A 13,533-nucleotide genomic window follows, 5' to 3' on the forward strand; every position below is an offset into this window, starting at 1 on the left:
GTACTCGTTGGCAAAAGGGACATTATACCACAATAAAGTGGTCTCTGTTACTAACAATGAGACTGGAGCCAGCTAATTGATTTTATTTTTTTTTTCGGTTTCAATCACCAAATTCTTAATTTTCTCGCAAAAAAATACAGATATTTGCATGATGCTTTACTACTATTTATTTATTTAAAACGCATCATCCAAATATTATACCTTAATGAATGAAAAACGTCACGATCGTGTGCTTATACGCTATGTAAATAAATACCAGCTGCTAACAACCCTCTGTATTTTTTTTTAACCAGAACCCGACTATTTTGTTTAGTTAGTATATTTATAGTCATTTATTAGTGTATAAACGATGTTTAGGTTTTGCTTCACACCGTCAAAGCACACACACATCATACTTACAGTTTAGTGATTATATCACTATTTACATGATCACGAAGGTGCCGCATAGAAATACGAAGCACACACAGACACTTTTGAACCACAACACATGTAAATAAACTGTAACATAACTTCCAGTAGCATTATAGGTAGCTGACAAAGCACTGGATTTTAATAGGTTATGTAAAACCGCAGGAACTGCTAAGAGACTAAACTCCCAAGAGCCTCGGATTATGAGTGACATCTGCAGTATTGGGAAAACGGAACGCGTTACAGAAGGTTTCGCTTATACAACAGTCTGGATGACTAATATTGGCATTAAAATGAATGTATTACATTTTCGGTTGTGTGGGGTCCCTGGAGTAATGTTAACAGACACATCTTAAAAGTGATACAGTTATATTGATATACATATCATGTATAGTGATAAGGAAATATTTGTTCTAAAAAATCATCGTCATTCTCTCTAACGATCCTTTTTACTGTTATTGTCCTAAATATTGTTCTGAAAAAGTTTTTCACTGTGACTTTCGTTGTTGGGTTAAGGTTGTGCTGGCATTAATATGGAAGCTGTTGTAGTTTTAAGCAAGTTTGTTTTATTAAATCACCTTATATAGGTGCTTGTGCCGTCATAGCACATTTGACTATTTTTGAAATTGTTTATGAGGGTGTAGCATATATGTGTATCCTGATGCCCTCCAGTCGTGTGTTCGTTTTGTATTTTCAGTTAGTAGAAAGTACTGTCATAACAGATAAATGGTCACTTTTGAAATGACTTCGCCTGCTGTCCACACTCTCGTCAAGAACAGACTTGTCAAAGGCAAATAAAAGATTTTGTCAGTCACCTTTTGCTATTCGAGGAACCATAAATAGATTTGCATTAAAATTGCCCAAAAGACTGTTTCCAGTCATTTAGATAATATCAATACTGAAAAGTTTGCAAAATCGCAAATATACAAAGCACAATGCTCATTCTTACTGTGGTGCATTTTGACACTGAGCACCGCCACAATACTTTGGCTACATAATTCACTTGCCAGTATTTCTTTGTTTCAAGGAAGGTTTCATATTTCTGTGAAGACATTGGTGTTTAAACGCAGCGAACTGAAAGCAAAAGGTAGTAGAATTGTTGAATATTGACAACTTGCAGTTGTTCTTTCTTTCTTTTTTTTTTTTTTCTTGTAGAGAACAAAGCTCGTGTGGACATTTATATTTCATTTTCCACAATAAAATCGTTTTCACCTATTTCAGTCAATGTGCTTCATTATTTAGTAAAATGTCAAAATCACATTTGTGAAATAAAATCTTCTAGATTCTTTCTACAGCGTACTGGAATGTTTCCTGGAAGACAGATTCTTTTTAAATGGTCATCTGCCAAACTGTCGACCGTCGTGAACCTTATTAAATAATTATATCTGAACTGCCGAGCTCTTCTTGGGAGACGAACACGTCAAACGACAAGATGAGAAAAAGAAAGAAAGGAAAATCAATAGTCCAAAACCAACTAGTAAAATGTTATTCCTAAACTGCTCATTTTACCCGATTCCTGGTTTCCTGAGCCCTCAGTGTTTAAATAACAGAGAAATACCCCTCTAACAAGTGAAAGGTCAGTAACAATGACTCGCTTTACCGAAGTCAGCTCGTTATTTGTAACAACTGCGGTGCTATCGTGTAACGAATCGAAGCTGTTATTACAGCACAGAAAAAATAAGAGATTGACTCTAAGAAAAATGGTATGCAGAGTGAGATTTCAGAACACACACACGTGTGTGTGTGTGTGTGTGTGTGCGTGTGTGTACTGAAATCTCATATCTCATGTATATATATATATATATATATATATATATATATATATATATATATATATATATATATATATATATATATATATATATATATATTGTGATAGACAGCCAGGGACCTTGCCCCACCACAAACATATATACCAGCGTGGACAAATACAAAATGCGGTCTTCTTTCCTTTCTAGATCGTAAAAATCATTCATTTAGAAAAAAGAGAAAAATATGTTGGGTTGTTTGGTCAGTATTTGTTTAACTGTTTATTTAAAATGATGTTAAGTTTTCAATGAAAATGCAGTCTTATTTTTTTATGACTTGCGCTATTTCTTTCTTTTGTTTAATATGAACGCCTTCCTTATTTTTTAATCGCGCAGCTAATTGCCTAATTACAATTCATTTGCGTTGTTTTTTATGTCATTTTTCATCATTAATCTTTTTTATGTATCGCTTATTAATTCACCGATCTTCTTTTCCTTTGTTTATGTTTATACTTTGCTTCAATGGATGCTGTCAGGTTCGTTTAACCTTTTTAAATCTGTGACATGAAAATATATTTTATCCTCTGCCCGTATTTTCACTCTTATTTTTATGTCCATTACTCATCATTTAAGTGCCTGTAAAACAGCGTAGTCTTTGTTTGGTCATGATGCTTAAATATGCATTTGTAAATTCGTTTTCCATTTTTTTTAATCAGAATATTTGGAGTAAAAGAGCGTTTTTTTATTTTTTATGCATTTTATTTTTTTCCATTATTCCAGCATTAATCCAAATCATCTTGTATTTTATTTGTGATTACAGTTTACTGGTGGACAATTTCATTTCATACGTTTACAACGTATTTTTAATTGAGAAGACAGCTATTGAATAATTGTGTTCTGAATAACTTCATACTGATTATCAAATTTATATTTTCTTTCTGTCTTATTATATTTTAGTACACCTGTATATGTCGTTAGATTACTGATCATTTTTGGCTGCAACACTTGCGTTGCCACGAGTGAAGTCTCTTGAATATCATTTTATACCCTTAAACGTTCTACAGATCTTATTTAAACAATCCTGAATGTGCAGTGGTGTTTTAGAAAGTGCAGAAGTGAGAGACATCGGATGTAAGAACATTAGCCTAGCTTTTATCATGCTTTTTCATGACAGAAAAAAAAAAATCTCTCGCTTTGAATAAAGTCTACAAAATGGTGAGGTGCTGCTATGAGTAGATGAATAACTGCGGTTTGAATAGACGACTTTTATGCATAGCAATGGAGGTAAATATATTAAAAGAGATTACACTTAAGGGTCTGTAAACAACCCATATAATTGATGCCGCTGCAACTGGAAAGAGCTCCGATGTTGTCTTTGGGGATTAAAAAGCAGTTTGTTCAGCTATTCATTAAAAGAGCCAACACCGTTCTTCAGAATTTTATAACCTGCAAATGCCTTTTAATTACAGCCATTTTGCAGCGGTGTGATTTCTCTTTCGCTTGTAAGAGACATCATAACGAAAAATAACTGAAAAGTTTATAGGAGTCCGATTTCTGTATTGTGTGGTAGAGAATAATATAAGGGAATATCTGACCGGGAAGAAAACACTTCTACGTACTACAGCCACTATTCTAATCTGAAATCTCACTGAAATAAATAAATAAATAAAATAAATAAATAAATAAATGCTTCAATGTTATCTTAATTCCTCTTCTGTCCCACATGCATCTAGCTCTTTGAACTCATTTCATATGTTCAGATTAATTAGATTAGTCAGTGCTGATGACTACAGCGTATAATTTGGAAATTGCTGCATGAGAAAATAAAAGGTACTTTTCAGTCCATGGTAAATAATTTGTTTTATCTTTTCTTTTTAAAACTATTCAAGTCTGATGTTACAGTGAATAAATTAATACTAATACGTAAATAAATATTGTCTATGATGAAGCTGTCCAACCCGTATTAAAGCGGAACTCTATTTATACCTAAACATGTACTGTACGTGTGACCCCAGCGTCATCTTTGCCGAATAAATACATTATACCAAAATTTCAGGATGCATATCGAATTAACTATACAGAATGCATGCAAAATAAGGCAGTACAGAGAAATAAACGTATATAAACAGTACATATGGAAGGTGTGGTAGCAATGTGCATTTGTACAACATATCTTGTGCATCTTTTGTAAGGAGGGTAGGAATCTGTAAAACTATTTTTTACGCTTTCCGTAGGACTTTCTTACCAATGGTTTCTATAATCTATATACGTCAATAATTAGATTTTTTCCCATATTTTTTAAAAAAAATGTTTGACATATTTATATTTGACGTATTTCATATAGGGTCACACCTGTTTTCAATTTATTGGACAACACAACTAAAGCTTTGCAAAAATGCTCAAAATCGCATACAGAAAGATATTAAAATGCACATACACCAAGTTCAAAATGTATACATCGAACGGCAGGGTGGCTTTGTGGGACTTGTTGTCGCCTTGTAGCACCTGAGCCCGCAGGGTCGATTTCAGGCTGTAGCGTCTTCTGCGTGGAATTTCGTACTCTCCCGGGGTTTGCGTGGGTGTACAGACAGAGCTGATATAAGTACGAGAATGATAATATCTGTAAGAAAATATATACGAAAGAAAAACTTTATAAGTAATCATGCAGTGATTGTCACTGCTCTTACTATTAAAAAATAACAACAATGTTAATATTGCTTGATCTTAATAATTAACCATATATCAATAAATACGCTGCCTATCATTTTACTGGTTGCATTTTTATAAACGGTATACATTAATGTGCATTTTAGCAATGGTGACATTTGTACCCCAGCTCTGTAACAGCAGTGATGGAGTCTAAGAATTGCTCATCTCTTCCCGTATTATTTTTGTCACTGAGGCATTGTGTTTCACACACATTCAGCTTTGCCAAACCAGGTAACTATTTGTAGAATTGAATATTACAGTTCATCTTTTGGAAAGAAAGTACCTGCTCAACACTTTACCTAGCAATTGGCCATCAAGTTTAACACGTGCATCACTGAAATACTGTATTACTTTTTTAAAATGTAGAATTAAACATTATATCATGTCAGTGCATATGCTAGGAAGAGAAGTGAATTCTAGTATTACAAACGCTTCTTCAAAAATGCACGTGAAATTTTCCATACATTTTTGACCTCAGTCCTCAGCGCCACCAGCCTCCACGCCAAACACACACACGCACATACACGCACACACACACACACACTCACACATGCGCACATACACACACTGTCCGTGAGTCAGTGGCCATTCCTGAACAGTAAAACCAAATTTGTATTAAGAAAGAGGTGACAGGTAAAATAGAATGGAGTGCCCTTATAAAACTGTTAATTACCAAATCTCATTAAACTGAGAATACTGCTAAATACAACGACGCAGGTAAACGTGGTTCTCCAAAAATCAATAATATAAACGAAAATTTTATTTTAAAAGGTTTTCTTGCAAAGTGCTGTGGAATATTAGCACAAGGTGTGGATGTTAGGGCTAAACGCAATGAAGAAGAAGAAAAAGCCCACAACAGTACTAAGTAGCTTTTAAAAGCTTGGCTTTCCCGTCCGTTTATGTATAAAAATATCCATTTTAGCTTTAAATGTTAAATTAATTTAAACATACAAAGCAATTGATAATGAACAAATGAATGCCACGACGAACACGCAATAGCGGTGCAATTAATATAACTTTTCCAAGTTCCCGACCAGTTTAACATATGTAAGTTCATCTGTTGTAATAATTTGTCTGTGCTACGTTTTCCTAATCGTTTATTCACATTTAGTTTAAATCATTAACACATACTTTTAAAATTATTGGTCATTTCTCTACATTCTCTTCGAGGTAAGAATCTAAAGAATTACATGCACTATGCCGCGGCAACCCTTGAAGATCCGGCAAACATTATTATTTTTTGGCACAACTACTGGTTGTTTATATTATTATTAGCATCATTAGCTTATTTTGTTGCTAAAATCCTGTTATGATCATCATACGAACCAAATGCAAGGATGAGCCACTGCTGAAAATGATCTCATGATTGTTTAAACGTGTTGACTAAAATTGCGTCTGCCTTGAATTTAAACACATGATTAAGAATGTCCACGTACAGGTTAGTTTATTGAAACAAAACAGGTCATACTTACCACACTTAAAGGCACGTGCCTATTTGTCTTCTAACACTTATCGATATAACCTCTACCGAATTCGCTTATTAATGCCCTACAAGTGATAATAATAACAGAGTTAGGCAGTGAGCTTTCTAGGTGAGGATGAGAATACACCGAATATCTCGATTTTATTTACCTCATGAAAACCAAGAGGTGTACATGAAATCGAGTAAGCCTGCGCCCGAAAGTGAACGCTTCTGCCATTCTCGACCCTGTTCACGTCTCCCGTACTGAGCAGTGTGTTCACAGTATTAAAATCAAGAGAGCCCACCATACTGACCGTGTCCTACGAGGTGCTACATCATTCTGCTTAAACCGTATCTGCTTTTCATTTTACTTTGCATTTATTGATGAATCTTAATTAATGGTGTCAAAACCGCGGGTGAGTGTTATTTGTGTGTGTGCGCGTGTGTGTGCGTGTATCTGTGTGCCGGGGGTAGCATTAGCGGGATACTATTAACGGATCGTGGCTTGTGGTCACTCATAGGGCATTGAAAAATAACCAGTAAGCCAAGGTCCATATAACACATAAATAAAGCTTTTATTTTGTGAGAAAAGTCTAAGAAAACAATGACCTATGTCAAAATGCATCTCTAAGAAATATCAAACTAACAAGATATTTTCACAGGCAAAGAAATTTGATGTAATAAACGGCTTTTGAAGATTTTGCTAATTTTACCTTAAGAGTTCGCTCACCTGCAGAAAAAAAAAGTAGAAAATGAAAAATGTATAGTGGCTAGACAAAGTGACAGAGTGATAGAGGGAAAAGGGCAAGCCGCTTGTGTATTCATACCCTACAAATGTGCCATTGCAAAGGGTTCGAATGACTAGACCGAACTGAATTAGCTCGTGCAAATGTGAACTAACAAAAAATAAAAAGAAAACTCGCCTTGGTGTGTTACGCGTCTATCTGTAGAACTCTTCATACTCAGGTGTAGTGAATTCCTGCGCACAATTAATGGAAGGAATCCAACACAAGATTATGAATTGGTGTTATTACTGTTTTCTGTTTAATACTCATTATTTCAAAATAGAAATAGCACTGAGTCGTGCTTCTTTCGTATATCTTTGAAAATAGTTGTTAGTAATATATTATTATATATATATAATTTAATGTCGTAGAATTTTAAGAAGACGGGAATATGCCACACCTGGTGTGCATCAAAGTGCCTTATACTACTAAATGGACAACCAGCACATTACAAAACATAGGTTAAAATAAAACAGCAATATGGGTCTAATTTTCAGCATAACTTCTCTACAAGATTGTTTGCCATGTTAAAATGACAAGAAGCTACTGCAAAATAACAAAACTCAACGACAATACTGAAATGTCAAAGAAAAAAAGAAAATGTCATCCTTTTAAAGCCCTACAGTCATATATGTGGATGCCGTAACAGTTTGTCAAGATCAATAATCATGCCCTTTTAAAGACAGGTAAAAAAAAAATGACAACAAAGCTACCTGATCAAAAAGAGTCCGTTTTATAATGTGGAGTGTTGTCAACCTTCACCTGAAATGTACATCTATCTTTCTGTCTCTGCATCGCGTCTTTAAAAAGGATATGCCGGTTAAAAAAAAAAAAAAAAAAAAAGACGAATAGATCATATATGTTACTATTGTAATATATATACAACCATGAATAATAAAAGTTAAACTTACAATGCTCTGTTATTGAGTACATTGGAAATAGTGTAAAAAGAAAATAAAAACAGAGTCGTATCAGAATTTATACTGCAGTGGCCACTTTTCTTTTCAAGTAAGTTAGCAATATAGTCACATTTACAGCAACGGTATTACAATTTTTTATAGTAAAATACAGCATTCTGATCTGTAACATGTACACCATTGACATACTGGGTAAAGTAAAATAAAAATACAAGCATCCTAGAGGCATCCAGGCCAGCGTTACACCATACCTCTCTAGTCAGCTATAGGTTGTGTGGCAAGTTGCGAGGGCTGTAATTTACACGTATGCTAAAGCAAACCCTCTCCACCATTAAGGATGAGACTCGTATCGTATGTCCTAAAACGAGTGACCAGCACCAAAGTGATCAGAAGAAAGTATTCTTCTTAAAGAAACAGTGAGTGAAGAAAAAAAAAACCGCTGAGATGGTTCCGAATGAGAAAGAGGAGGGGGGAGAGATAAGTGATCTAAAGGATAGACGATAGGACAAAAAGTGATGATGATGAATACATTGGAAAGTTTTTTGGCCCTGGCGACGGTGTCAGATTGAATGGCCTGTGCGCATGTGCGAAGGTGTCCAAACTGACAATGCTGCTGAAATGAAGATAGTGTTGTTGCTGCTTCTGAGCTCAAGGAGGACGAGAGGAGTCTACAAGCCGACAAGATGAGATCCAAAGCGAGGGCGAGAAAACTGGCCAAAAGTAGGTCCTTCTCCTTTCTTACCCCGTTCCTTCTTGCTGAAACCCGGCAGCCGGGTCCCTCCGAACCGAGGGGCAGATTGCAGAGGTGTCCCTTTCCAAGAGATCAGTTCCTTATCGAAAAGTAGCGCTCATTTTCCCCTTCTTTTCTTATTATTCTTGATCAACTAAGAAGCTAAAATATATCACAGCGTGTATGTCCACCCCCTTTTTGGCTGTTGTCGCTTGCTGGTACACAACATGAGAAGTTTCTTGTTGGAGAGAGAGAGAGAGAGCAGGAGAGAGAGAGACGGGGTGCAACATTTGTACCGGTGTCTGACTTGTGGCGTTACAGTTCTTTTGGGGGACCAGGAAACATGTTGTAATTCCGAGTGAAATGAACGTTGTTATCTCGGCGACTGAGTCCGATGAACTGCTGCAAACTGCACAGAATCGTTAAAGCGAAAGTTAACCAAAAGTTGACGAAAGGGATAGTAACTTTTTTTTCTTACTGAGCGTTCCAAGTCTTGTGAAATAGAATTCCTGCCTTGTGAAATAGTGGGCGCTGTAGCACCGCTCATATGGAGCGGGAGTACAAGGAGGCTTTTCGTTACACGCTCTGTTTGAAAACACGGCGAGCTCAGCGCACTTCGGGGGGACCCTGTATGTGAGAGAAAAATTGTCGCAAAAAACCTTAATGGCGGAGTTTCTCTCGATCTGTTTTCGTGTTGGGGTTTGTTATCGTGTTTTTGCATTTGGATGAATTGCGCCTGTGGAGATATTTTGGGGGCGTTCTTTTGTTTTCAGTGTAATTCCTTTTTTTCTTCTGGGAATGCCAATCGATAATATTCGGTGAGCACGAAACCGCGTTTGTGTGGACTGTTGCAAACTTCTGAGTATTTAAAACTTTTGTTTTCATTTGCATGTGAAAGGCGGAATCTTTGTCATCTGTTTTCTTTTTCATTTATTCATATAGGATTTTCTAGAGTCTCTTGCTTTCTCTTTTCAATGCGTGAGAGTTTGGAAATGCATTTCCCCCCGCACTTTCTACTTTAATGTGAAAGCAAGATGCAAATATAAAAGCGTATTTCTGATTTTAAAAGTGTTTAGCAGCCGTGTAATTGCAGGCGCCGTTTGTCAAAAGTGGATGTTTATTAATCTGATTTCAGTAGCTGATTCTTCATAATGGCCATATTCAACTCAATTTGTCTATTTAAAATGGTAATTCCGTTTACACTTCAAAATCCTATTCAGTCGCTATTAGCCTTCAGAAAATTAAAAGAAGAAAACTGAATAATGAAGATGAAATTGAGTAATCCTCTTTTTTGCTGCGGAAAAACTGGATTCAGAAGTGCTATTTTCTTTTCAGGTCGAATATAATTAAAAGGTGCACATTTCTATACACGAAAATCAATCTGCCGACGTTTAGATTTTAAGCTCTATTTACAGACTGATTGACATTTTAATTTATTTTGAAACAATCACGGATAATTATTTGACCCATTCAGTTTCTTCAGACGTACATCATGTTCGTAATTTGAAGAGCACATGCATTTATCGGACATTCTGTTTTAACCAAGGCTCTTCGATTTTTATTACTAAGTCTTTTTTTATTATCGTTATTATTACTGCTTGTTATAAAACAATGAACATTGTCAGAGCAAAATTTAAAGTTGTGCAAAACCGCCAATTTACAGATTTGTATGCATAGGCTAAATATTGTCATTTGCACAACCGGATTATTTAGCTGCAGACAATAATTAAAATTATTTATTGTTACGTTAAATGCAATGTATCAGCTGGCGTAGCATGCATATAAAAATGGTACACTAATAAAATGTATTGTTAAGCGAAATTAAGGAAAAATACTGCATGTTTATGGATTTTATAAAGTCTTACTAATGTTGTTATAAAGACAATAATATTGCAGTAAGTTAAAAAGTGCACTTTAAAATTCAGTAAGAAGGCATCGGTTTGAGGTGCCCCTGAAGGTTAATTCTCCTTGATTTCTTGGACTTTCTTTAATGGAGGGTGTCGTCTGGTTATTTGTTTAAATGTCAGTGACTGTGATCATTCTGTGTAGCAATGTCGACTTTTAGAATGCTAACCATTTTAATGGAGTCCACAAAGAATTTATAGGCTACTTTATCAGCATTTACTATTTTCCATTGAGATATTTATTTAAATTAATACAATTTAAATAAATAAGCACACGCACAATTTAGATTTTTTTTTCCAAATATGTATCAGGGACGTGTCTCTCATTTTTAAGGCGTGCTTTTTAAGTAGTGGTAATTAAAGAATATCAGTCTGCTAAAGATGCTGTAATTTGAAATCAGCACTACATTTTGTGCTATTAGTCGTCTTTTAATTGACACGTACTTACATTTTTTTTTTTTTTGCTGGCTAATAAATATACAGAGCATAATCTACTTTTTGGAGGTTATTTAAGAAATGCATAAAAATATCTATTCATATCACGTTGCATATTAGGCCACTTGTGAGACGACATATTTTACATCTTACAAATAGAACGTGGCAGTTCTTTACTGTTGTACAAGGGTGAATGGATGCATGCTTAATGATAATAACAAAGTTGTTACATTTCAATCGTAAAATTTCAGACTCTAATTGTAATATCTAAATGTACAGAAATGACAGATCTCTTAACTTGATTCCGGGAGATGTTTCATTATATATAGTATTTACTAACTTTTCTTTACTCCCTTCTTTGCTAAACATTTGGCATCTTTTGAAATTGTTAATCTTTTCACTAATAAAAGCAAGTTATTATTTTAAGGGAAATGCGGTCTGATGAAGGTGCACCCAGCGTCACAGGCATAATAAACTGGAGCACCTGTGGGCGCCTCGTACTGGCCACATGCCCCGTAGCTTCTGTCTGCCTTACAGATGCGCGCAGTTTAAAGAACAAAAAGCACGCTGCACCTGAGGCCAAGAGTTCACAGATTTTGGAATTAATAAATACGAATTGTTGAGAAAACTACTACTATGCACTCTGCTTAGTGAAAGTTCGAGCCAGGATGCCAAACAAAAAGTTCAGCGTGTTCTCCTATAGTTAAAAGTAAGAAAGTGTGTGTGTGTGGTTTACAGTCTGTTATTTATGTAATTTTTTCGTGACGTTTGTAGGCCATCAAGTAGATCTAAGCCGCTATTAAAAGTCTGGCGGAGAAAGTTATGAACGTGAACCAGACGTTCCGGACGGAATGGACACGGGCCGAGTCGTATGAAATGGATCTGCTTCCTTGCAGTGTTTTTATTCTGTCATTATTAATGTCGAAGCAAAGTATGCTGTAGAAAGCGTGTTACTCCGATTACTATGGTTAATAATAATAATAATAATAATAATAATGTTTGCAATACAAAGTTATGCACGATTTTAATTATACATCATTAGTATTTCTGGTATAGCTTAGCATATAGATACAGTATACACGTACTTGTATTTATATATATATATATATATATATATATATATATATATATATATATATATATATATATATATATATATATATATACACACATATGAACTACACACATACACATATGTATATTCACACGCACATACACACAAGTACATTTAAAAATCTTTTATAAAGTGTGTGTATAAAGTTTAATGGAATGCACATTTTAAAAATTATTTCAGAAATATTCATTTCGTCTAACATGCTATAGCTGTATTATATTTATAATTTGAGTACATCCGTGGTAATAAAGAAGCAGCCTGTGTTTAAATCAATAATGGAAATTTTCCGTTCGAATGTTCGGAAGACTTGGTCTCTTTCCTGTCTGCTTGTTCGGTTTAAGTGACTGTCCATTTGAGAACTCTGCGTGGCCTCTCGTTAGAAATATTTAGTTGGGTTGTAGGATCCTGTTATTAATTATGAGACGAAGCCGTTTGAACACATCTTAATTTTGACAATAAAGTAGGGTTGTTCAATTTCTTATCTAAAAATATGTTTTTTAAACATGGTCATTTTTATTATTTTGCTCAAAATCTCTATTAGCATTTCGCAGCTGCTGCTGTACAGTATGAGCGAATCGGCAAATGCAGTTATTCTGTTTACTATTATTAATATTATTATTATTATTATGCGACAGTGTTTTTAAACATGCATTAATTACGAACTTGGCAGGCATTTAAAATTTAATTTACTGGAAGCATTTATAGCAATTTTGTTTCTGAAGATTAGATTCCCCAAGTGAGTAGGAGAGCGGCAATAGCAGGCCACATTGAACGGCTTGCTTGGTATTTTGTTGTTATTGCACAGATGGACAGAAAGCTGTGAAGTCGGTGATATATTAGAAGAAAATACATTTAAATGCAAAACCTTTGTTTACAAAATGTAAGATTAAAGATTGAAACTTCCTAGTCATTTTAAATAATGCAGCAACCCCACTTATTTAGACTTTCGGTTTGTATTCAGTGTAATGTGTTGATTTAAATAATTTTATTTTATTACGTTATTAATGTAAATTACCATAATGCAAAGAACAAAAATAACTACAGGGGGGGGGCGAAAGGGAGAGAAAAAGAGAGAACGAGAGCGAGATGGACAGTGGATGTGCCTGGGAATGTACCTTGCGAATATTACAATTTTGTACTCATTATGAAGGATTTTGTTTTCAAAGTTTTTGCAGACAACCTAAGATGTCTTCATACTGTATATACTCCTTGAAACATCCTCGGGGCGTTTGGGACAATACTTGAGCACTTAAAATAGGGCCGCACACTTATTTATATTTACGTTTTCTTAAGAATTGGACTGTAAGCATATCGATTACCG

The 13,533-nt window shown here is 34.9% G+C and overlaps 1 protein-coding gene across 5 annotated transcripts in view; it reads left to right on the plus strand.

Moving 5' to 3' along the window:
• The first annotated feature begins 8,387 nt into the window (after positions 1–8,387).
• The window catches only part of prdm16 (PR domain containing 16), a 427,363-nt gene continuing 422,217 nt past the window's right edge, over positions 8,388–13,533 (plus strand). For 2 of the 5 annotated variants that reach the window (XM_039756088.1, XM_039756089.1), the window contains exon 1: positions 8,423–8,749. In XM_039756088.1, the coding sequence (XP_039612022.1) occupies positions 8,713–8,749 (37 nt within the window). In that variant the 5' untranslated portion in view covers positions 8,423–8,712. Of the gene's footprint in view, positions 8,750–9,558; positions 9,578–13,533 lie in introns of those variants that run through there. The other 3 variants (XM_039756090.1, XM_039756093.1, XM_039756091.1) reach the window with 3 other exon arrangements.

Source organism: Polypterus senegalus, chromosome 6 (genome assembly GCF_016835505.1).
Source record: "Polypterus senegalus isolate Bchr_013 chromosome 6, ASM1683550v1, whole genome shotgun sequence".
Lineage (NCBI taxonomy): Eukaryota > Metazoa > Chordata > Cladistia > Polypteriformes > Polypteridae > Polypterus > Polypterus senegalus.